Source organism: Galeopterus variegatus, unplaced genomic scaffold (assembly GCF_000696425.1).
Source record: "Galeopterus variegatus unplaced genomic scaffold, G_variegatus-3.0.2 Scaffold5505, whole genome shotgun sequence".
Classification (NCBI taxonomy): domain Eukaryota; kingdom Metazoa; phylum Chordata; class Mammalia; order Dermoptera; family Cynocephalidae; genus Galeopterus; species Galeopterus variegatus.
The window spans coordinates 37,493-62,412 of record NW_007731616.1 but is presented as its reverse complement, the minus strand read 5'-3'; the positions used below and the strand labels follow the sequence as shown (position 1 = coordinate 62,412).

Sequence of the window (24,920 nt, the reverse complement as noted above, 5' to 3'; positions counted from 1 at the left end):
TGTTTCTCCCACTATGGCTTCATAAATTTTAGTTGAATCAACAACAGAATCAGAATTCCATGATTACATTTTGTTGCCTATTTTAAAGACGATTAGAAGCAGCAGATTAGAAAAGGAAGAGCAGCCAGGAGTAGCAGATGACGAAAGTCAAACAATAAATAACAATTCTAGTAATCTAGTAACAATCTAGGGATCACCTTGTACATGGGCAAGCAATTTTACATACCTCAACGGTGTCTTAAAGGTACCAAGGCATTACATTTTGGGTGAGCCATTAATATACCTGAATTATAAATTATATCTGAATAGTAATAGTTCAATTTATATTCTGTTTAAGAAGGCAGGGAGGGGTATAATACTCCTTATATACTTGTTGCATAATAATAATGTGTCTTTTGAGATGCAGGACTTTGGAGGTGAGGAACAAAAATGGGCCAAACCATGATTCTATCTCTGAGAAATATTATGGTCTAATAGTGAAGACAGTGCAGATATATATCACAGTGGTCTAAGGTTAAATGCCATAAAAAGATGCAGATAAAATTATTGGTAATATACAGGAAACAAGAAATTATTTTTAGCTAGTGGGAACAAGTGACTTTCTTTAGAGAATGGCACAGCAATTGGGTTTTAAGAGATTTTGGGCTTGCAGAACTGGGATGAGAGAAGTGTAGAGAGAGCTATCCAGTAGAACATTCTGCAGCAATTGAAATGTTCAATGTGGCAGCCGCTAGCCATATGTGGTGGCTACTGAGCAGTTGAAATGTCGCTAATGTGACCGAGGAGCTGAATTTTTAAAAATTCTATTTCATTTAAATTACTTTAAATTTAAATTTAAACAGCCATATGTGGCTAATGAATAGCATAGTAGAATATGTATAAGATAATTTCCATCATCTAAAAAAGTTTTGGTGCTTTGGCAAAGGTATTTATTTAACCTATTCTCCCAGGTTGGATTACTCAGAATATCTCAAGCAAATGTTCATTTTCTTCTTAAATAAATCTTCTATAGATGTGTCCCAGTACAACACATTAATCTGCTCCACTGTTTACTAAGCTGTCTATCACAAACTTGTACATAACTTCATCCCAGCTGTTATTAACAGTCTGTGGCAGAATTGGGAATGTGGTCCCCCAAATCTGTAACCCCTCCCACCTCCCCAACACCCATGATTGAGCCACACAATGACAGGAGCCTAGATCCCCAAGTCACTTCTGGAAGGACAGCTGCCTATGATAAATGTCCAACCCACACTGGACTGTGTTTTGAGCAAGAAATATACTTTGATTGGTTGAAATATTGCATTTTGAGGCTGTTCGTCAGAGCAGATTTAGTCAAAGTAGTTAATACACAACCCAGCTTTCTGTGGTATCTTATTTTCAACATTCAAGAGCTCTTTATGTCACACTTCAAGTTTTCCTTTTTAATTCCATTTGCTACCATTTTGTCTTTGATAAATATGGAAAACGAAGATACCTCAAAAAGTTCATGGAAAAAGTGAATTAAAAGATAATACAAATCCATCCATAAATTTTTGAAGATTCCTTGAATAACCAGATAGTCACACTGGTATTATGATTCATTTCAATAATGACTCATATTAACATATTTATCTGAATTAAATCATCTCAATTTGATTTTCCTGAAAATTCGCAGTTATCAATTCTTCAACTGTCAAGTCAGAGTGGCTTGTAATATCCTTCTTAGTTATAGATTTAAATTAGATTTTAATCTCATGCGTGTTCAGCATAATTAGTAAATGTTCAAAGCCTTTTGTAGACCAGTTAAAAGTTGAAATTCCCTGTTGCTGCTTTGACAAAAGAAACTAGTCTAAGGAGAATTCTCAATTTTGAATTTGTGAGGGGAATTCATGACATTTACTGCTATTCTCACTTAGAGATGAAAATAATTAAATTCTCCAACTAGAGAACTTATCAAAAAGTTTATGTAAGCATTAACAAAACTGAGAGCTGATATGTTTTACTGTCCAAACAATTCTCTGGTAAGTGATGACAACTATTCATAGGTGGTCGGCACTTAGAACTTTCTCCTCTTTTCAGTTTGCAAAAGGTATTACTAAATTTTCCTGTTAAAGTATCACATAAATTCATGAATCCTATAATTATTTGCTTCCAAAGTCTATTTCCCTCCCCTTAATAATTTCGGTCAATTAGTGCTATCAGCAATTACAGGAATTCTAAAATATCCCAATGTAAGCAAGAAAGAAAGCAACTACCCGAGAAGCAGAGTAGCCTGCGAATCCTTTACAGGAGACATATGTCAGAAACAACTGGGGAGACCCAGCTTGTGTCTATGTGATTAGAATTAAATGAACCAAAATTTATCCTTCATTTTACCTATAAACCTATGATTCAGACATTAAAACAAATTCTAGAGGTTGCTCTTTCAAACAAACAAAAACCATCTTTGCAAAAAATGAGTAGAAAACCAAACACTGTTAATGTGAAATATAACAAATATTTTTAATAAGTGCCCCTTAACACATTCTACGAAACTGAAAAGCTGACCAATAGTGTCCATCGCAGGAGTAAACGTGACACACTGAATTTCAGGAGTTCAATTTTGCATAGGGAACCAAATTATTTTCATACGACTCCAAATGAAAAAGTAGCTTTCTGTAAAATTTCTTGTTTTTTCTGTTCTAATTAAATGCACATGTAATTATTTTACCCTCAATCCTATTTATTGCAGAAAATGAGTAGAAACATATGGTCTGTTAAGATATAGGCAAAACTCAGTTCAATGTAACTGTAGTGAGACAGATGAATTTTATAATCCAATCATTTCTTTGGGGTATTTTGAAATATGAAAGTTCTCTCTTCTACCTCTTTATACCTATGTATTTACATGACAATAATATACAGAATACTTATCTATTTTGTAAACGTATGCAAGATTTTAAAATTTAAATTTTAAATAGAAGGGAAATGTAACATAGAATTTAAAAAACACAAAGGATAGGAAACCAGCAGTAAACATGGCATCTCCAAAAAAACGGTATGAAGTAGGTATTGTTTATCCTCATTGTACTGAGGAGGAAATTAAGACTCACTGCAGTGAACTTGGCCAGGGTCACAAAACTGGTAAATGTTGCACCTGGGATTTGAACCCAAGTGTACCTCACTCCAGAGTCCATGCTCTTTTGCGATTACACTACTGCACCTACGTAAGTTGAAAGCATGGTCAGAATTGTTAGGGAAAGAATCTATATACATTATATGTAATTATTTCAACTTTAATTTGCTGTTCCTGTTGCTAATTCTCCCACCCTGCTTTTATATTTTTAATTCTTGCTTTTTATACGAAAGCATGGTCAGAATTGTTAGGGAAAGAATCTATATACATTATATGTAATTATTTCAACTCTAATTTGCTGTTCCTGTTGCTAATTCTCCCACCCTGCTTTTATATTTTTAATTCTTGCTTTTTATATTCCTTAATCACATTCTGCTGTTGTGACATCTTTTTATTTCTCCTATTCCATTTTCTTCTACTCCCAGTTTTTCAAATAGCATGAAAATTGTTTTAAATTCATGGTATTGATAGGAGCTTAGCACTTGAACTTGACATAAAATGATGCATAGATAATTCTTAAACTTTTTAAAAAGTAATGGTTTAAAAAACTTAAGTTCCCCTCAATGAGTCTCCAGAAATGTGTCCTAAAAACTCCAGTGGTATTGATTTTCATAAGAATCTGCAAAAGGCACGCTGTGCACAAGCAGAGGCAACCCCATTGTTTGGCTCCTAGCAACAGCTATTTATACTTCATTGTGTGTCATTTGTTTCTGTCTAGGTGTTTTTCCTACCCATACCCAAAAGGAGTTCAACTCCAGCAAGCAGACTATTGTTTCTTCTTTTATCTTTCAAATCTGTAACAATCTATCATCACATTCTCATGTTCTAAATATCTGTGAGGAAAAAAAAAAAGAGGAAAATATCCCTTTGGAAGAAGTTCTAAGTGCTACATAGGCTGAGCAAGTCTACATTTACTCTCTGGGTCTCTATAAGATAAGCAAGCGTGAGTGGGGGCGGGGGCGCGGGGCAGCTGATGGCAGGAGCTGAAAGCAGGTAAAATGAAAAAAAAAGGGTTATTGTGAGTTTTTATTGTCTCCCAAACAGGACTAGAAAACCAGTTTTCAAATTAAACAGGCATTAGGGGGGGTCATGTCTCAAGTTTAAGAAAAACTTATTCTTCGTAGACCCTGGATTTCTTAAACCATGGCTCTTGATCTCCAGATGCTATGGTAAAGCAAGCCGTGCACTGGTTTTGCCACACTTCAGTATGCCAGGACAGAGGAGCAATGCCCACACATCTTGCCATTCTCTTACAGCAACCAGTGAGGTGCCTACGCAGTGGTCACTAACAATAATAATTGACAGCATTCTCAAGCTTATTCTTTGCTTGCTTTGTAAAAAAACCAAAACAAAACAGTGCAGTGTGCATTAAACCAATTAACCCATCATTTTAGGGTTTAATTAGGAAAGAGCTATAGCTTCCTGGTTTTAAACAATAAGAACCATTAACATGTTAGTTGGAAAAAATGAATTTTCCTGGAAACCTAAAAGAAGCAGTGTTCTAATACTGAAAAGGAAATGGCCTCTCCAAAGGGGGAGGGGGTGGTGAGGAGCAAAAAAAATTGGAGAAAATACACAAAATGAACCTGGAAAAATTTTAAAATGAGCACTGGCTTCATAAGTCCCTTTACTGTATTAATTATTAAAAAATCCTTAGAATTGTATCAGCTAATGAATCTTTAGTAGGAGTTACCAAGAGCGGCATTAAGCTTTTATTTCAAAGAACTTAGAACATGTAAGGTATAGGAGTGAACAGAGAGAGAGCAGACACACGGCATGGTAAGCAGACAGACACGCTTAGCCTGGTGATAGGAATTTGGCAGTTTTGCCCCTGTCCACACACAGACTGACCTTCCTTGAGACTTTTCTGGTTGCTCCCCTCAAGGCATTCCTTTTCTTTTAATGGTTCGAAATCCCCAGCAGTTAAAATCTCTGGGAAGCCCTGTTGCTGCTTCTTGGAGCTATCGATCATGGTGAGAGGCTTCTGGAGACAGGCAGCATCAAGCAGGAGGCAAGCTCAAGTTGCAGACAGAGAGCAGTGCTCAGAATACTCTGGTCCCTGGGTCCTCACAATACCCTAATCACTGGGCAATTATGTCTTTAAGCAGCCAAAGGCAGCCATTACCCTTTAGTTCCTAGCTTGACCTGCAAATATGCTCATGCTGCTGGAAGCCCTTAACTCTCTCCCACATCAGGAGGCAGAGCCACGGAGGCACGATTCTAAAATCCCACCCCTTTTCCCAGCCAGCCCCCTTTCCTTTGCCATTGCAGCTTCCCCCGCACTGAGGACTTCAATCTGCAGTTTGATGGTCCGAATCATCTGACAAACACTGAGTCAAGCAGTTAAAAATAAATCCTCTAGTTGTTAAAAGAGAAGACTTTGCTGATACCTAAGAAGACAAATTGCTGCCTATGGTCTCTCTTCGGCTCTCTATAAACACAGCCGCGGGCTGTGGGAATACTTTTTTCGGCCAGACAAGCACATTCATTACTCATTAAGTTCTCTAGCTAAACAAACGGCACTGTCAAGCATCTGAAGGAAGCTGCTTTTATCTAAGCAGAGGCACCACACTGAATAAACATGCTACTAGCATATCTGGATGAAAACAGAGTCATTTCAGTACCAAAGTTCTTCTGCAGGGTGCTTTTTGCTGCATATGGCTCTCCCTGGCAAGGCCAATGTTCTTTGTATTAGGGAAATGTATTGTAATCGCAGCTTTCTTGCTTTAGCAATTCAGACCTGAGCAGCAGTTTTCCTCTGTGCCACTAGTCGGCTGAGAGAGTTAACATCGCCATGATTTTTTTAAGGAAAAATCTCCTCCCATATATTAAAAGCAGCAACACCGAGAGCGTCTATTTCGTAACAGATTCAACCAGTGACCAGCCCAAGTATAATTTCACATGAGCCATCAACGACGGCACCTCTCCTGCAAATCACAGGCTGCTGTTTACTACACACAAGGGACGCTGCTCGAAGGAAATCTGTAGGTATGGTAATTCCTGGCAAATATAGAAACAAGCCTGTTTCCATATACCAAATATATACCTGTAGCCAAAATAATCTGATTTTTTTTAATGGTTCAAAGCATGCTCCTTTACAAAGAGCTCCCATAAAACCCACCAGGAATTATAAGAGCAGTAGACTGAGAATCCTGTTCCATGAGACATCCATTTTGTTCACTTTTTCATAACCAACATCTAGCAGTGCCTGGAATTTTAGAAGTTCTCAATAAATACTTGTTGCATGATTGAATGAATTAAAGCAGAAGAAAGTGCAATAGGGAAACGTCTTTTGGTAATACTCAGAGTTCTAAAGAAGTCCTAGATGAATGACCAAGAGCCACTAATTTTAGATGAATAAATGTTCTCTAAAGAAAGCACATTTTCTCTTTAAAAGAAAATGTACAGATACATTTTAATTATACACCTGACATGACCTTTATGTGGGATAAAGAAAGGCTTACATTTTTACACAAAGAAAAAACAGCATTCTTTTCACCACTTAAACACAGGTGGGACTGGATGAAACATTCTGCCCTTTGTCCCTGGTTCCAAGGCTGGTGTGCACTGAATTCGTGCTGTTCTAGAAAGATCGCTATCTACCCTTCTCCAGCATCTCTCTGGAATGGAATTACAGAATACATATCAACTGAAATTCTTTCTAAAGCAATTTAAGCCCCTCTGTGGTAGTCCAAACCTTTGCAGAAACAGTGATGAGCTTAACGAAAATGGCCTCAAATGTTCTGCTACTTTTTCTGAGCCTAACACCTATATTCTAAGTAAACTACTCCTGCACTTTAAAAGAATAACAAAAATAACCATAACCTTTGGAAGACATTCGTTAGGCTGGTCACTTAATTAGATACTTTGCAAAGTTCATCTCATTTAACCACCAACAACGCTTGTGATCACAGTGATTATCTGCACCTTAATAGACATTTTACAACCAAGACCAAAGTCACAAAGCTTGTAAGTGGCAAGTGTGGAATTTCACCAAACTCTTAGTTCTCCAAAGCCCAAGTCTTTCTATTGCATTACACTGCCTATTGTCATCTAGAATATGCTCCATGTCTAGGCTTTAGTTTGATCGGGAGACAGGTTTAACAGCAGAAGCTGTAATTTTTATGGCCTCCTAGTAATTCTACTCTTGGTGAGAGAAAAGAAATCCAAAATAATCGTACTAAATGATTTTATAAAAGCATTTTAACTTCACAAAATAACAGTAGCAGCCCACTTTATTTAGTGCTTACTATGTACCACAGTCTAAGTGCTTTTTAATATATTATCTCATTTATCCTGTTGACTGACTTGTGAGTTCAACATTATTATCCTGATTTATAAGTGAGAAAACTGAGGCCTAGAAAAATCGAATACTTTGTCAGAGGTGATATAGCTTTTAAGTAGTGGCTAGGATTCCAAAGTAGGCAGCTTGGCTCCAGGGCCTACATTTTTAAATTACTTTGCAAAAAGAACAAAAACAAGAAACCCCAACAATCTCTTTTTCAGGATGTTGTTTTTAAATCTTGAAAAATCCTCAACTGTTTTTAGGCTGCAAATCTAGAAGCCTGAGTAGATATACAACTACACCAGGCACTTTGAAATTCTTCGTTGGCTCTGTGTGTGTGTGTGCACGCACATGCATATGTATTCAATGTGTTGTGTTAAAAAAAAGTTCTCTTTTAAGGAGCCTCTGTAAGCTTATTGTTTTTATATCCAATAAGTATCAAAATCCCAATAAGGAAACACATTGTCCTGCTGTAGGTTTATACCAAAAGTCTTATCTTTATATTTCTGAAAGAAAATAGTTTCTCTATGGCAAATGTGCCTGAAAGAACATTTATTTTGTCATTAAAAAAATAGAAATAAAAATAATTTCAAATTCACAGAGCACTGTTTTCCCCTGAACCATCTGTGAGTAGGTTCTGACATGACACCTCCTTACCCTAAGTACTCTGGTAATGGATATTCTCCCACAGAACCACAATATAACCACCAATTTCAAGAGACTAACACTGATAAACCACTACCATCTAAGCCACAGACTCCATTCAAGTTCCACCAATTGTCTCAACAACATCCTTTATAGTAAAAGGATCTAAACCAGGATCACATATGACATTGAGTTATTAAATCTACTAAGTTTTCTTCCATTTCAAACAGTTCCTCAGTCTTCCTGCACTTTTCCTTCTTTGAATTTTGAAGATAACAGGCCAGTTATTTTGCAGAATCACCCTCAATTTGAGTTTATCAGGAACATGGCAGAAGCGAGGATGTGGTCTTTGCTTCCTATAAGGTGGTGCACAAATTTGATTTGTCCCATAACTGATGTTATTTATTTTGAGCAGTGGATTACCTTGGTATTGGCCACGTTTCTCCACAATAAAGTCAGCTTTTCTCTTGTGATTAGTTATTTGGGGGGGGGGGGTCTTTGAGACCAATCCATCGATGTACTTGGCTGAATTATTTATTACTAGGATGATTGCCAAATGGTGATTTTGAAAATTCCATCATTCCTTCTATATGCATTAGTGGCATATCCTAATATAAGAAAAATAATTTTCTTTATGCAGTTTATTTCACCTATTTATATCAGCATGGACTCATGGCTTCTTATTTTATTCAATGGGTTATAGCCTGTAACTGTGATTACTTATTTTGATGCTTAAATTATTCCGGATTTGGCTAGTGCGGACTCCTACAGTTTCTCATTGTCACAACTCTATCATTCTTTCAGCACTTTCTTACTTCCTGGCACAAGATGTTCCTGGCTCATCGTGTACTATTCTTGCCCCATTTAGAAACCAAGGTCTGAATGCTAGGTGTGCTTACTGCTATTAGGGTGTCACTGTTTCCAGACCTTCTCTGTAAACAGAGCTGGGGAATGTACCTGTGAGTTTATGTGTGTATACACACACACACACACACACACACACACACACACACACACATTTACATCTCCATATATTAATAATGTAATATACATCTATATTTACTTATATTTTTTGAAAACCCTGAGTTCACCCTGCTGATTCCAATTCCAATCCAGTGTCACAGGTTCATTCTCATTTTCTCTCTTCTATATTTGTAGCCCCTTTCTCCAACAGGGAGAAACTTGTTTCCTATGGTCTCTGCCACTCCACTCAAGACACCCTGCACACCCCATCATGGCCACTGCTGCAGCCAAACCCTGCAAAGATGCCTCCTTACCTTACCCTGGCTGCAAAGCTCTACCCTGGCCTGCTATCCCCGTTACCCCACCAGATGTTGTTTGGATTGAAGTAGGGAGGGAGAGAGGAAGGAGACTTGCATTATCTTATCTCTCAGAAAGACAAGCCCACAGTTGTCACGTGAATTGCTTTCATGTAGGTTTGCCCTTGTTCCTTACCACATGTGCTACATCATCTTCACCCATCATTTGGCTCTGTTGTCACGAGTGACATTTAACTTCAAATGATATGTAATTAAAGTCACTTCTGCTATGATAAATCTGCTTTCAGAGTGTTTGTGTGTACGCACACTCAAAAGAGCTGTTTTAGTATGAAAGAGATTACCATAAACCAAGTCAATTTTCCCACCACCCCAAGCACAGATATTTAATAAGCGTGAGAAAAACTGTATGGCTTAGAGACAAGGAACAATCCAAGAGAGGCTTCAGGGAATTAGAACACAAACAAACATAGCTCAAGGGACCTACACAAAAACTTGGCAGAGTCAATATATGCTTACAAAACTACTGATAAAAAGATTACCACTATGATGATGCTGTACTTCAATAAGGAAAGACCTGAGAATATTACCAACTGGGCAATGTTTAACTAATGTAAAAACATTCAAAAGTAATGACATAAAATGATTAGTACCAAATGCAAAGAGACTGCTACATATTGAGGTGTACTTCTCTCATGCCATTCCTAACACAGAGACTGAGAGAAGATGACCTTTCCATCTTCCACGTCTTGGTACTTGGTAATAGATCCTCAGTAGCCATTCATTGAAATAATTTTGTGCTTCCTTCTCACAAGGTGAGCCACAGTATTATGAAATCTACATAGACAATTAGATTAGAAGCATTTAAGGAGAAAAATTTCAGTCTAGGTTACAACTAAAATTTTTTTTCAAGAGGCTACACTTTTTAATTAAAATACATATTTGATCCTTATTTTTCTCCTTTTTAACATTATAAATACCACTGTAAAATACTGTATCTTTAGATCACTACTAAATGGTTACAGAAAATCCCAAGTTAAATTAAAATATATTTTTTGTAAGAAAAGACAATTAAAAGAGTGCTATCTCTGAAATCAGATGGCATGCTTTAAAAGCCCTTTATTGTTATCACTTTTTAAATATGCATAGAACATACAGTACACATCAGATGTAAACAGATTAATGAATTAGCTTCTGTGGAAGCCACTGTTTCATAATGATGTATTTTTCTGACATTTCTAAGGCAACAGGATTCTGAAGGAAAGCATCAATGACTTTTGCGGTTAAGTACTGCAGCATAACCCAACACCACAAGGCACAGGAGCTTACTAAGTCAGTTTGTACTCTGCGTGCGTCATCTCTCTTCCTAGAAGCCAGACACACACACACGACTAGCCTATGCGGCACTACCCTCTGTGCCAGCTTTCCCCTCTCAAGATGTGAATTGCAAGTAAGGCGAGGTTTGTTGAGATTGGCATTTTACCATGAATGGTTTGCTGATTAGCCTCTGCTTGAACTGAGAGGCGAGGATGTCGTGTGGGCTGGGGCAGATGGCAGCGGAGGCAGAGAGACACGTTTCATGGCTCACCTCAGGCGGGTCTGCACCTTATAGTGGCAGCACTCAACTGAAGTGTTCTGACTACATGTAAGCGACTGGTGCCATGTGTCTCCACTGGCTCAAATCATTTGTATGGACAGCCAAGAGATGACAGAATATACTTTCCTGGCTTAAAAGAAGCCATTTGAATCCTTCCTCTATTTCTAAGCTTTATAGGTACATAAATGCAGACAATTGGCTGGAAGATTTACAATCAAGAGATTTCCTTAGATTATATGATCAGTCTTCCTTGAATTGTGAGATGACTTCCTTAGTTATGGAACATAAGGAGAATGAAATGATGACAGCTTTGAAGGTTTAGCATAGATAGAAGGAATGGGCAAAAAGTCAAAAGGGTCAAATCCCAGCAAAGACCGAAGGTACATCATTAAGTATGCTGTTTAGGTCAGCAGTTAGAGCAAAAAGGAAACTGTCTATGATAGTGTTTCTCAACCTTTTTTGCATTATTGCCCCCAACCCCTTTTCAATAATTATTTTCCTAATTATTCTCTATGAAATTTTAATATCACAGATTTATTGTCTGCTTATGTACTGTAAGTATTTCTGTGCCTTATACATACATAAAAAGAATAAGTTTTTTTCACCCATCCTCCAAGAACCAACTTTCACCCCTGTTGAGAATGCTTAATCTACAGGAGGGAAGCCAATGTTTCCTATTTTAAGAAAAAATAGTAAGATAATAAGAGTGAACTGTAAGTAGAAAACCCTCAATGAGAAAATAACAAATGTTCATCATCTATAATAGTAATTTTTAGATCATAAGTAAATTGAGCATGTCTTCTGAGGATCTTTTGATCCTTAGCAGCTAAGGTATGGGTGAAATGTATTGATACTTATGTTTTATTTAGAAAAAAAAAAGAAAGACTACAACTCAGATATGAAGTGATAGGTTTTGAAGTCACTCTGCCAGTGAGCATAGGTCATAAATCTTGTCTCTTTTCACCAAAAGCAAATAATGTATGTATTTTTTTTTCCTTTTTACGAATCCTACATGTGATTTTCAAAGGCATGCATTAGGAAAAAACAATTATTTAATTTTAATAATTAAAAATAACATATAGACAGATTCTTCAAGTTTAGAGGCAGGATAGATTTACGGGAAGGTCATGACTTTAGAAAAATGTAATTTGGTTATAAGATCTTGGAAAAGTGAAAATATCTTTGTGCCTTGGCTGCTAAAGAAATGTAATAGAAAGAACAAGAACAATGATAGCTGATTTCTGTGATTATAAAAATTAGGGAAAAATGCATATAAAATACCCATCACAGGCATGATGATGATGGGCCCTCCCTTCATAGTGTTAGGACTCATTTCTGGAAGGATCTCCCTCCTCTGTTATTCTCCATGGCTGCATGTTTGCTAGATCTTGGGTTTCTGTGGCAAGACACACATGCACACATAAAAACACAGACCTGCACACTAGGCACGATACCATACACATCTTCTATATTTTCCAGCCACATCCTCTAAGATTGCTGCCCAGGTGCAGATAAAGTTCATCATTTTTTAATTTGGTACTTAATGTCTTCTGGTGTCTTCCTACTACTTGAGATTTCATTTATTAGATTAAACTTGACTTTGTTACAAATGCAGAAAGCCTTGCTGATACTTTTTCAGTTAATTGGAATAATGAAAAAGAAAAACTGATTTAAGAAGAATGAGAATAGGGCTAAGAAATCAATATCTGAAAAACTTTTTATTTTAATGCTATTTTGTCACCTCATTGATACAAATACATCACCATCACTCAAAACAACTCATTGAAGGTCACTGCGCATTTACTAAGAGCATTCTATGTGCTGGGGACCATGTTAGGTGTGGGGGACACAGTCTCTGTCCCCCAGGGAGTATGGTTTAGAGCTTTAAAATATTTCTGACTGCCACCTTTCTCTTCTTTTCCATTCTTTTACTCCTATTAAATTTCCAATCTGCTGTGGACCAATCAATATGTGGTCCCACTGTGCATGATCAGTAGGTTAGTTTGGCAATACCTAGACTGATCCGTACTCTGTTAGAGTGACCAGGACTGAAGTCATGTTGGGACCTAAAACCACATGGGCTTTAAAAAATTTTAAAAGGACAGTTTTTTTTTTCTTTCTTAGTGTGCACCTTTCTGAGTTCCCTCTTTTCTCATGGTTATTTGATATTTTGAACCTTGGTTATGGGGCAAGATGACAATATTTATATGAATGTAAAGTTGTTTTCCAGTCAGCCTGGAGCTGCAGACTTGCACATGCTAGCTAAGGGAAACCAAGGAAGACATCACTAAAGCTATGCTGCTTCTACCTCTCCAGCAGGACCATGAGGTAACAAGGACAGGAGCAGAAATCAGACAGAGCCTTGGCAAGACTGCACCTGGCCCCTTGCACATCCCCTTCCCTCCTGCTTTTCACTGCCCATATTCCATTCCCTCAGCTCTTCTTTAAACCCTCCCCTGAATCCTTAATGCAGGGATACAGTTCTAGTCTGTCTCCTCAGATGTCTGACAATAAACTGCCTGCCTTGCAGCAACATTTGGAAGACTGATGAGTCTTTTGTTTCTGAGCAGAGAGCAGCAGGACCTGGACGCTGGTAATGTTCAACAAGAAGAGTCTGTTAACCATGTACTTGAGTGTCTTACCAGTGTAATATTGCCATAATAGTTTCTAAACACTCTTGATTTCTCATATTACCTCACAGTGTACTATTAACAAAAAGCTTATGGATTGGCACCAAAGCATGGCCCACAGTTTGAATAGCACTGCTTCCTACTCATCTTAACTTCAGTCCAGTCCTCTGACCTCTCTCCAGACTACTAGTTCATGCCTAGTTGCATTTCTCTTAGTTATCTCTAAGTCTAAACTCTTGCACCTACCCTAAAATCTTTCAATGCCTTAATATTCTGCCATTTCTCCTCTATCCTCTGCCCCCAAGTGACTAATCATGGCCAAAGAGTCAACCATAGGGTTTGAAAATTAGGTAGGACAAACACTAGGACATAAATATCAGGAGTCCAAAGATGTATTTTTGGGCATTCATGAATTCTTTGTGAAAATGTAAAAATTGTCTGCTTTCATTTTGTTAACCTGGGGGCGGGGGGTGGGGAAGGAATCTACATGATCACTTGGATAACTATGTTATAATCAAGCACTGCCATATAGTAATAAAAAACAAAGAGAGCCAGCCATTGTGATGATGACATATTCAAGCTTAGAAATGGCAAAATGATACCCAGCCTGCAGTAGTTTGAATTAAAAAAAGGGATAGGAGAATTGAATCATCATGGCATAAGGCAGTACAGACTCTGAGCCTGTGCCAGAGCAGTGCATACCATCATCAGGCATCAAGCAGCAGTCACATTCATGCAAAAATGCATCACGTCACCGTAAATTAATACTGATTTGAATTTTATTTGCATCATGGAGTTTTGTACTTAATATGCAAAGTGTTTCTGTTTGTGGTTGTGTAAGTGCTACTAAGTGCAAAGAGTTTATGGTTGTATATAATTCAGCAACATTATACTAATAAAAATTAAGTCATCTACTAATTGCTTTTAAAAGGTCTGTATATTAAGCCTGTAAAACACTACCTCACTTTATAATTCAAATAGAGAGAGGGGATCCATTTAACCTACTGCTGGGTTTACATAACGTTATCTCGAGGTGGGAATTACACACTTGCTTTTGTTTACCTAATCTGACTGGGCATCCTATTTTACTATCTTGGGAGTCATGCAAAGGGAGAGACAACAAAAAAGCATAGCTCAAGAAATTAAGGAGCCAAGATGACTACCCAAATCCAATATAAAGTAATGCCGTGTATTCACATAAGCTCCAAAATGTTTCCTTTATCTCTTGACTCTACTTTGAATTATCTGCACCACTGTTCCAAAGTATTTCCTTTTTTCTCAAGATCACATACCTTTCTCAACAAGTAACAGGGGCCGTAGATTTACTAACAATATTGAGGTCTTTAGAAGTAAACTCTACTCTACCTTCCCGCTCCCATTCTTTCTCCTGTTTTTAAGGAAGAAGTAATCTTTTTTTCTTGCAATGGGGAATCCAGATACTTTGTTCAGGACTATAATCCTACCGCCTACTTAAAAACTGTGATCAATAAATTATACCCTCTCCACTAGTATCCTTTGTGCTACCAAGATACTTGTATTTCCCCTGTACTCTTCTCTTCTCTAATCTCATAAGATTTTGACTCCCCATTTCTATACCTTCTCCCTTAATAATCTCATCCTTTGCACTGGCATCATCTCTAAACACCCATCAATGCACACATACACACCCTGCCTCTGGATCATACACTTCTTGCTTTCAAAATGGTAGTTTCTAAATGAGTTTTCCTTCTGGAGTTAAGATACCCTTGATTTTGAGATTATACGCTGTATTTGGGACAAAATCATCTATTTGTAAGACAGGTTTTGCTTGACTTTAGTGCAAAAACGAGAATAAAATTTAAAAACAAACAAAAACAATGGCAATTAAATGGGCTAGCCTGGACCTCAGGTTGGTCCAGCTCTAGAGAATGCACTTAAAAACCATGCCATGCTGTCTTATTCATCTTTGCAGCCCCAATGCCTGGGAAACTGTGACTGCTCAATTAATGCTGCCTCCATGAATAAACAAATGTCACTCAACTGACCAAACCTCTCTGTGCCTCTTCCTCTATCTACTTAATTCTACCCACACTTCCTAGCTTGGCATTCAAAGCCATTGATACATTGTCTCCCATCTTCCTGACAGCTTTATTACCCCCTACAAGTTCCCTGTGCTTCAGCTAAGTCAAATGCTTAGTATTCTTTAATATTCTCTGAGTTGTCCTTGCCTTTGCTCAAGTCTTTTCTTCTGCCTGGAATTCCCTATTTCTGATCTCTGCCCATGGAAACTGTACTCAAACACTCTTCAAGAACTAGTTCCAGTATCAGTCTCTTTCAGAAGCTTTCCAGGATGTCCCTCTCCACCTCAGAGTTAGGTCTTTTTCCTCTGCAAATGCTGAACATTCATCCTACTTGCCATTGGAGGACTCAGCATTCCATGTAATGATTATAATGAAGACAATGAAGGTGTTACTAGTTATCAACACTGACATGCCACTTACTGTTTACTACAGCACTGTATTTATGCATGGTGTTAAGTGCTTTACATGTATTTACTCAGTTTACCCTACTCAGTAACTCTTTCTACTACTATTTCCAATTTACAGTGAGGCAAGAGGTTAAGTAACTTGTCTGGCTACATAGCTTTTAAGCAGCAGTACAGAGATGTTTAGCCTAGGCAGTCTGGCTTCAGTCTGCTAGTTTTTCTCAGTGGATTCTGTGAGAGCATTAAGCCCTAATGCCCAAAGGCATCCATTATATATAATGAATTAACTTCTCTCCTAAGTATCTAAAATGGTATTAGCCATGTCATCCTTGGAAGAATTAAGAAAATAGTCACTTGAATCACATTTGTAGGGTTTAATTCTCTCAGAGTCTGGCTGAGAACAACTGGATGCATTTAACCTCTCCATTATGCTTTCTCTTGACACTTGTCTGTGTACTTTTCATATTCTTGACATTTCTTCCCCATGTGTTACAGATCAGGAATGGTGAAGGAGCACTGATCCTGGAAGCAGAAAATATATTTTTTTTGTGGTTTTTTTGGCACCTGGCTGGTATGGGGATCTGAGCCTGTGACCTTGGTGTTATCAGCACTGTGCTCTCCCATGAAAACAGAAAACGTAGAATTCAAGTAAAAAAATACTCTACCTGACAAAGGAGGATATTTTTTTACTGCTTAACAGCTCTGACCATAAAGAAAACAACACAGCAACCACCATTACAAAACAAAAAGGATAGGAGATGCAATGTGACATAGGTAGAAATCCACAAATGACAGACTTTAGTCTGCAACTATCAGTACAAAACAGATAAACTAGACAAAAAATAAGTACGAATACATAAGGTGAAAACAGAAAATCAATAAAGAGATATTACCAATATATATTGAACTTTATGTCCAGAAGATAAAGAATACCCCTTCTTAAATACACACAGAATACTCAAAAAACAATCATATATTAGGTCACAAAGAAAACTTCAGCAAGTTCCAGAAAATATAAAATATTACAAACAACACTCTGATCTCAATGTAACTAGAAATAATTCATAAAATAAAAAGACTAAAAAGAACTGTGTACCTGGAAATTAATTACATCTATTAAGTCACAGAAAAGAGAAAAAATATAAACCGAAATGTAAAAATTTCTAAAAAAAAGTTTTGTCTTTTTTTTTTTTGGTGTATCAGAATCTATGGCATACATTTAAGCATCAAAGAAAAATTAAAATCCATAAGCCATTATATCAGCAAAAATAAAAGAATGAAAGTAAGCCATATGACAAAGAGAAAAGAAAAAGATTTAAAAAAACAAAGAACAGAGCCTCAGTGACTCACGGGATGACATTAAAAGGTCTATCCTTATGTGCCATTGGCATCCCAGAAGGATGGCAGAAAGAGAATGAGGCAGAAAACATATTTGCAAAAATAATACCCGAAAATCCCCCAGTTTTTTTTTTTTTTTGTCTTTTTTCGTGACCGGTAACGGGATCGCAACCCTCAGTGTCGTGCCCGCAACCCTCGGTGTCGTGCCCGCAACCCTCGGTGTTGTGCCCGCAACCCTCGGTGTCGTGCCTGCACCGCGCTCAACCCGGTCTCTATATGGGATCCGAACCCTCGGCGGGAGCACCGCCATGCTCCCAAGCACCGCACTCTACCAAGTGCGCCACCAGGCCGGCCCAAAATCCCCCAGTTTTTTTTTTTTTTCTTTCCTTTTTGTCTTTTTTCGTGACCGGCAACGGATCGCAACCCTCAGTGTCGCGCCCGTACCGGACCGGGACCGGCAACGGGATTGCAACCCTCGGCGCTGCACCCGCACCTTGCTCAGCCAGTGAGCAGCTGGTCTGTATGTGGGATCCGAACCCTTGGTGGGAGCGTCGCCGCGCTCCCAAGCGGCGCACTGTAGCAGTGCGCTACCAGGCCGGCCCCCCCCAGTTTTGATGAAAAACAAATTTATGGATTCAAGAAACCTGGCAAACCTCAGGTAGGATAAATTCAAACACATACAGAAATCAGATAAGCAGTTAGAAAATATAACAGTAGAGAAAACTCCATTAATAACAGCAGAAAAAGATAAAAACCCTTAGGAATAAATTAAGCATGAAATGTGTAAAACATCTGAAAAAACACAAAAAATAGGCTTGAACAAATAAGCACCTCATCATAAAAATTTCAGTTTTCTCTAAGTTAAATTAGAAATTTAATGCAATCCCTATAAAAATACCAACAAGCTGTTTAATGGAGCTAGACAAGTTGTAATTAAGCACATATGGAAAAAATAAAGACATCCAAGGCAAGCCAGGAAAACAGAAAAAGAAAAGCCATGTGGGGGAGGGGGAAGAGCCTCACCAGACAAAAATAAGAGGAATAAACATTGATGTAATTCTTCTATAACCTGGGCATGGGGAAAAGTCTTCAAACTATGACCTAAAATCCAAATGCGATAAAAGATAAGACCGATAATTTTGGCCATATTAAAAAAATAAAAACAAAAACACTGAAGAGAAAGGGCTAGTAGCCCCAATACAAATATAACTCTTTAAAAAAATTGAAAAGTTCAAGAACCTGATCGAGAAATGAACAAAAAAATTCACTCCCCGCTCCAAAGATTCTGAAATGTCCCTTAAACATATGAAAAGATGTTCAACCTTACCTATACTTAGACAAATTCAATCAAAATTCAAACAAATACCATTTGGTAAAAACATCTTATGACACATTCTGTTGGTGAGGCAGTGGGGCAATAAACATTCTCGTACTTTGCTGGTTGGAATGCAAATAGATACAACCCTTTGGGAGAGTAATTTTGGAAGTGTGTAACTAAACTATATACACTTGTTTGTGAAGAAAAACAAAAAACAAAGAAAGGACAAACTAGAAACTGATGAAACTGATTACCTCCATTGGGTGGGGAAAGAGGGTGGGAAGGACAGAGGGATGGCAATGGGATAGGAGAGGGAGGTAGGAGTGACCTTTCTCTGAGGACATCTTTTTTTTTTAATATAGTTTTGATTTTTAGAACCTTACTGATATTTCACATACTCAAAAATAAATGAATGAAATTAGCGATATGGGGGACAACCCAAATTTGAATAGAAACAAAATGAATTCAACTGTATTTCAAATAACATGGATGCACTGAAGAGAAGATAGAACCAACTTTAGCAACTTCTGAATATAAGATTTTGACTCTATATCTTTAGGTGAAAGACAAAAAGAATATAAACAAATATTAAACTACAGTTAATAGACATTTTTAAAACAGCTTTATTGATATATAATTTAGAAAACATAAAGTTCACTGTTTCAAGTGTAGCAGATTTATTTTCACAGTGGTAGAGGTTAGCAATTCTGAAACTACTTTAGGTGTATGCTAGAATTAAAAACACAAGAAAATATACTGCAGATAATGGAAGCCAGGTTCTCACTGCCAGAGAAGAAAGTAACAAATTTGAAAAGGGGTAAGGCCAAAATGAACCCGGTCAGCTGGAAGGAAATTATAAGTATCAGTAAGGATGTCTGGTTTTTAATATACACAGTGATAGAGACAGAAACAGATGAGATGTGTGTGTATGTATTTCCTATTTCGGTCTACTGAGAGGATTTAGAAGCAACGAACACACCTAGTTCCCAGATCTTGGTTTATAAATACTCCATTAAAAGGAAGCAGACTCTTGGAGAAATGGCTGATTCCGGGGCTAGGGGAGGAAAAGTACAAGTGGAGCCTAGAATATCTTGTGCCAGAAAGCGAATAACTTCTCAAAGAATAACAAGGACCCTTCAAAAGGACATAGAAGCCAGCTTGAAGGAGCTGCCACTGGCCAAGTCTAAGACAATATAAACATCAAAATAAATAATAGTAATAGATAACCCATAGAATCTATGATTCCATACTGATATAGATTAATAAATAAATGGGGGTGAAAGGAGAGCTCATCTGTAAAGTAGAATGCCATCTCATAAATATAAGGAATGATAGAATTAGAAAATCAACACTTGGGCCGGCCCGGTGGCGCACTGGATAGTGCGCTGCTTGGGAAGCGCGGCGGCGCTCCCGCCCGAGGGTTTGGATCCCACATACAGACCGGTTCCCGCTCACTGGCTGAGCGAGGCGCGGGAGCAACGCCGAGGGTTGCAATCCCGTTGCCGGTCCCCGGTCTGGTACGGGGGCAACACTGAGGGTTGCGATCCATTGCCGGACATGGAAAAAGACAAAAAGACAAAAAGACAAAAAAAAAAAAAAGAAAATCAACACTTGACAATTACCATTGTAATAATTGTTTTAGGTAAGAATCATCAATGAAAACTAAAACTGTTTAGCATAGGTGAGAGTTTGATGAGGAATGGGATATTTGTACAGTATCAAAATATTTCTTCAAAAGGCATTTATTAATTATAAAACCACAAATGGAAAAATAGTAACTTTACAGTGGATAAACCTGAAAGGACATGACTTCAACCAAGTGACCAAAGTTAACATCACTAGTAACGGATCAGATACCATGTGTCTCCTGATACAATGCACAGGGAAGACACAACATCACTTCTGTGGCATTCCACCAAAAGTGCATGGTAATCATGAGGAACCAAAGGGTAAGTCCAAATTGACGGTCATTCCACTAAATCATTGGCCTTATACTCTTCTAAAATATGAAAAACAAAAATAAAAAAGACTAAAGAACTGTTTCATCCTAAAGGAGACTGGGAGACCTAATAATTAAATGCAATATGCGATCCTGGACTGGATTGTGAAATAGGGAAAACATTTTTCTTTTCCTATAAAAGATATTACTGGAACAACTGGCAAAATTTGAATGAGATCTAAGATTAGTTAATAGTTATGTATTAATGTTAATTCCTGATTCTAATAATTGTTCTGTGGTTATATAAGAGACTTTCCTTATTTTCAGTAAACATACACCAAAATACTTAGGAGTAAAAAGGCATCACGTCTGCAACTTACTCTCCAATGGTTCAGGGAAAAGCATTAAGTATAGATATGGAAAGAGCATGATAAAGCAAGTGTGGTTAAGACATTAACATTTGGGGAATCTGGATGAAGGCTATACCGGAATTCTCTGTACTATTTTTGCAACCTTCCTGTAAATCAGAAATTATTTCAAAATAAAAAGTTTTTAAAAACTCATCAGAGTATACATTTAAGATTTGTGCATTTCAGTGCATGTAAAATGTAACTCAAGTTTAAAAAATCTTAATGACAAAAATTTTTCATGTAGATAAGAATACTGTGAAATACTTTCAAACATTGCCAATAAAAGCAAAAACTGATATATTTCTAGAAAGCCAATGGAAATATATTCAAGAAGTCTGAAAAAGGTCTAAACTCTTTGACCTTGTAATTCAATATCTATGACTTTATTGTAAAGAAATATTCTAGAATATAATGATTTATGCACAATGCTATTCATCTAGCATTAACTACAGCAGAAAAATGCAGGACATTAAATGTTAATCAATAAGGAAGTGATTAAATTCTGGCATATATATAATGATATACTGTACAGTGACTGAAATATGACTTCAAAATTGAAAAATAATTATTGAATGCTTATAATGAGCCAAAGAAGTAAAAAGTGATTTTATTTTCAGTGGAATACTCAATAACATGAAAAAATTTTCACTATAATTGTGAGGGGAGAAAAGGAGGCCATAAAAATGTGTTCAGTATGGACACCGTTTTGTTTTTTGAAAAACATAATATATAGGGCTGGCCCGTGGCTCACTCGGGAGAGTGCGATACTGATAACACCAAGGCCACGGGTTCGGATCCTATATAGGGATGGCAGGTTGGCTCACTGGCTGAGCGTGGTGCTGACAACACCAAGCCAAGGGTTAAGATCCCCTTACCGGTGATCTTTATAAAAAAAAAAAAAAAGAAAGAAGGAAAGAAAGAAAAACATAATATGAATTAAAAGAAAAGACCAGGACAAAATATTCTAAAATGTTATACTAGTCATCTCTGGAACACAGTTTATTTAAATTCTTTGCCTTCTATCTTTCTGATTTTATAAATGCTCTAATAATGAGCATGCATTAAAAAAGGCCAAACACTAAGATGACATTTCCTATATTAAAATTTCTCCAACTGGTAATCCAAACTGTCTCTTCATAGTAACTCCCTATGTGTAATTAATTTAAGCAAATTTTAAGATATCATAATTCTAGATAGGCAAATATATTGTCAGCCCTCCATATCCGTGGGTTCTGCGTCCATAGATTCATTCAAGCGCAGATCAAAAATACTGGGGAAAAAAGGGTAGTTTGCACCTGCACTGAACGTGTATAGACTTTTTTCTTGTCATCATTCCCTAAACAGTATAGCATAACAACTATTTACATGGCATTTACACTGTATTAGGTATTATAAGTAATCTAGAGATGATTTAAAGTATGTGGGAGGATGTATGTAGTTTTTATGCAACTACTATACCATTTTATATAAGGAACTTCAGCATCTGTGGATTCTGGTATCTGAGGGGAGCCCTGGAACCAATCTCCCACATGGATACCAAGGGACAACTATGTATCTCTACTATAAAAAGTAGTAAGACTGTCATTGAGAAAGGACTTCATTTTAAAGCATTTCTATGGATTTGAAATTGAGAAGAAATGGGCAGTTTATTTCATCAGACCAGTCAGTACATTCTAACTCTCTGCAAAATAGATGTTTCCTTACCTCATACGATTCTGATGTTGCTGTTGGAAATCACTCTGAAATATTACACGATAGTCATTTGCTATATTATTTGGCATATAACTTATGCCTAGCATTCCTTTTATAACATTAAGAATAAAACCATTTGAAAAGAATTAAGAAGATTTAAAAAAACTTTCTACATAACAAAGATTCCACTTAGTTTGAATGCCTGGGGGACAGTCAGATGACATAATATACCACCATCCACAAAGACACATCTCAGTAAAGCTGTCTACTTATGTTAATTAGAGAAAGTATTTTAATGAAGAATCTATGCTATATGAATCACAAGCATTCCAGAATTTCTAAATGCAAAAATAATTTATAATAAGAAGGCTTTTACCATTTTACAACCTGAAATTCTATTGTTCACCATATTTCGATGAACTGCTCAAATAGGGAAGATGGCATTTTAGGCATAATGGATAAATTAGACTAAATTTTGTTTTAACTCCTTTATTCCTGTAAAATAAAAACAATTCAATAATAATACTCATTACAAATATGTACTGAGCACTAACTGTTCACAAGATACCGTGCTAACCCTAAGTACTTTATATGTTTCATTTCATTTAATTCCCTCAACAACCCTTGTAGGGTATGTTTATTGAAACTTCATCCCAATTTATGGATGAAGAAACCAAAACACTGGCAAGGTAATTAACTGGCTGGATTCTTAAACTCAGGACTGTTCAAAGTCCATGCTTGTTGACAGGATATATCTTAAGACTCTACTTGAGCTAACTAAATAAGGAATACTTTCTAACGAGTGAAATTAAAATGCATTTTAACGGTTTTGATAGTGATAGTATTATTATTGATAAAGATTTTAAACTACAGCAAACAAAACAAAACAAAAACAAAAACAATTTAAGTATCCAAGAGTAAGGATTTGGTTAACTGAACTATATCTGATGCACTCACTCAAGTTAGTCTGCAATAAATAAACCACTACTTACAAAGCAAATATAAAATGTAATGGAAAATGGGGGGGAAAAAACAGGAAACATTTTTACATAAATGACATTAAAAAACGAAGACAGCCTACAGAGGAAAAAAAAGTTAAGGAGATACTACAAAATTTAGCAATGGTAATCTGAGTGGTGGGACTATGTATTAACTTTTTTGATTCTCTTCTTCCTCTTTCCCATAAATTTGACGTAAGCACATATTACTGCTATTTTTATAACAAATAGTCAAGCTATTATAAGAAGAGCGAATAGGGTAAGTATCTAAGCAGCATAAAAAAAAAAAAAAAAGAAAATGTAAATCTAAGAATGAGAAGTACAAATGATGATTGACCATGAACACACTTCTCATAAAAATCATTATCAGCTATTTAATCTATGACTGCAATGATTGTTTTCCAGAGTATCGTGTGTTGTAATTTTAATTTTACTCCTAAATATTACTTTTTTAAACATTACAGTTTTTTTTTAAACTTAATATGATTTGCATATGTTAGCTTAGGAGGAGTTACAAAGCTTCAAAGAAGGTTCAAAGAACTTATACAAAGGAAGAGAGAAACAGAAAATAGGAAAAAAAAAACCACACATTTACCTAAAGCATTGACAAAGACAAACATTCTCAGTCACAACATTAGAGACTATTATACACAGAGTACAAGCAGAAACAAAAAAATTTAAAGTGAGGTATTAGATGTATTCAAACTGTATAACAATAAGATTTCATATACACACATATACTTTTAAGAAAATAACGTTTTGTAAGGAAAGACAAAAAAACCCCTTCAGAAATAACATGACAAAGTGTAACTCTATTGTTTTTATGATATTACATTCCATTTTCAAATGAGGCAAGGAAAAAATGCTGGAAAACTAGAATATCCTAGAAATAGTCTTAGAATTAACAGGGAAAATTCTTGAATATAGACATCTATAAAGTACTAAATTGTGTATATTCTTTTCAAAATGAGGTTATTACTTCAGAGCATTCATAATAGCAAAAAACTTCATGAGCATCATAATGTAGAGAAATTATATAGTCTCAATAGATGGATACACTCTCTAGGGCTTAAGCAAGATCTTTTCATTTCTGGAGTATGGTTCTAGTACTATGAGTTGGGGTGGGTGAAATGTGGATTTTTCTTTTTTTTTTTTTTTTGTCTTTTGTCTTTTTTCCGTGTCCGGCAAGGGATTGCAACCCTCAGTGTTGCCCCCGGACCGGACCGGGGA

General features: G+C 36.6%; 1 protein-coding gene across 5 annotated transcripts in view; it reads right to left on the bottom strand.

Moving 5' to 3' along the window:
- Positions 1–24,920, bottom strand: part of MKL2 (MKL/myocardin-like 2) — a 124,786-nt gene that overhangs the window by 69,599 nt on the left and 30,267 nt on the right. Inside the window, exon 1 of one of the 5 annotated variants that reach the window (XM_008589538.1) lies at positions 4,949–5,278. The exons of the other annotated variants lie outside the window; for them this stretch is intronic. Coding sequence (XP_008587760.1) covers positions 4,949–5,069 — 121 coding nt within the window. The 5' untranslated portion in view covers positions 5,070–5,278. Of the gene's footprint in view, positions 1–4,948; positions 5,279–24,920 lie in introns of those variants that run through there. 5 annotated transcript variants of the gene reach the window in all.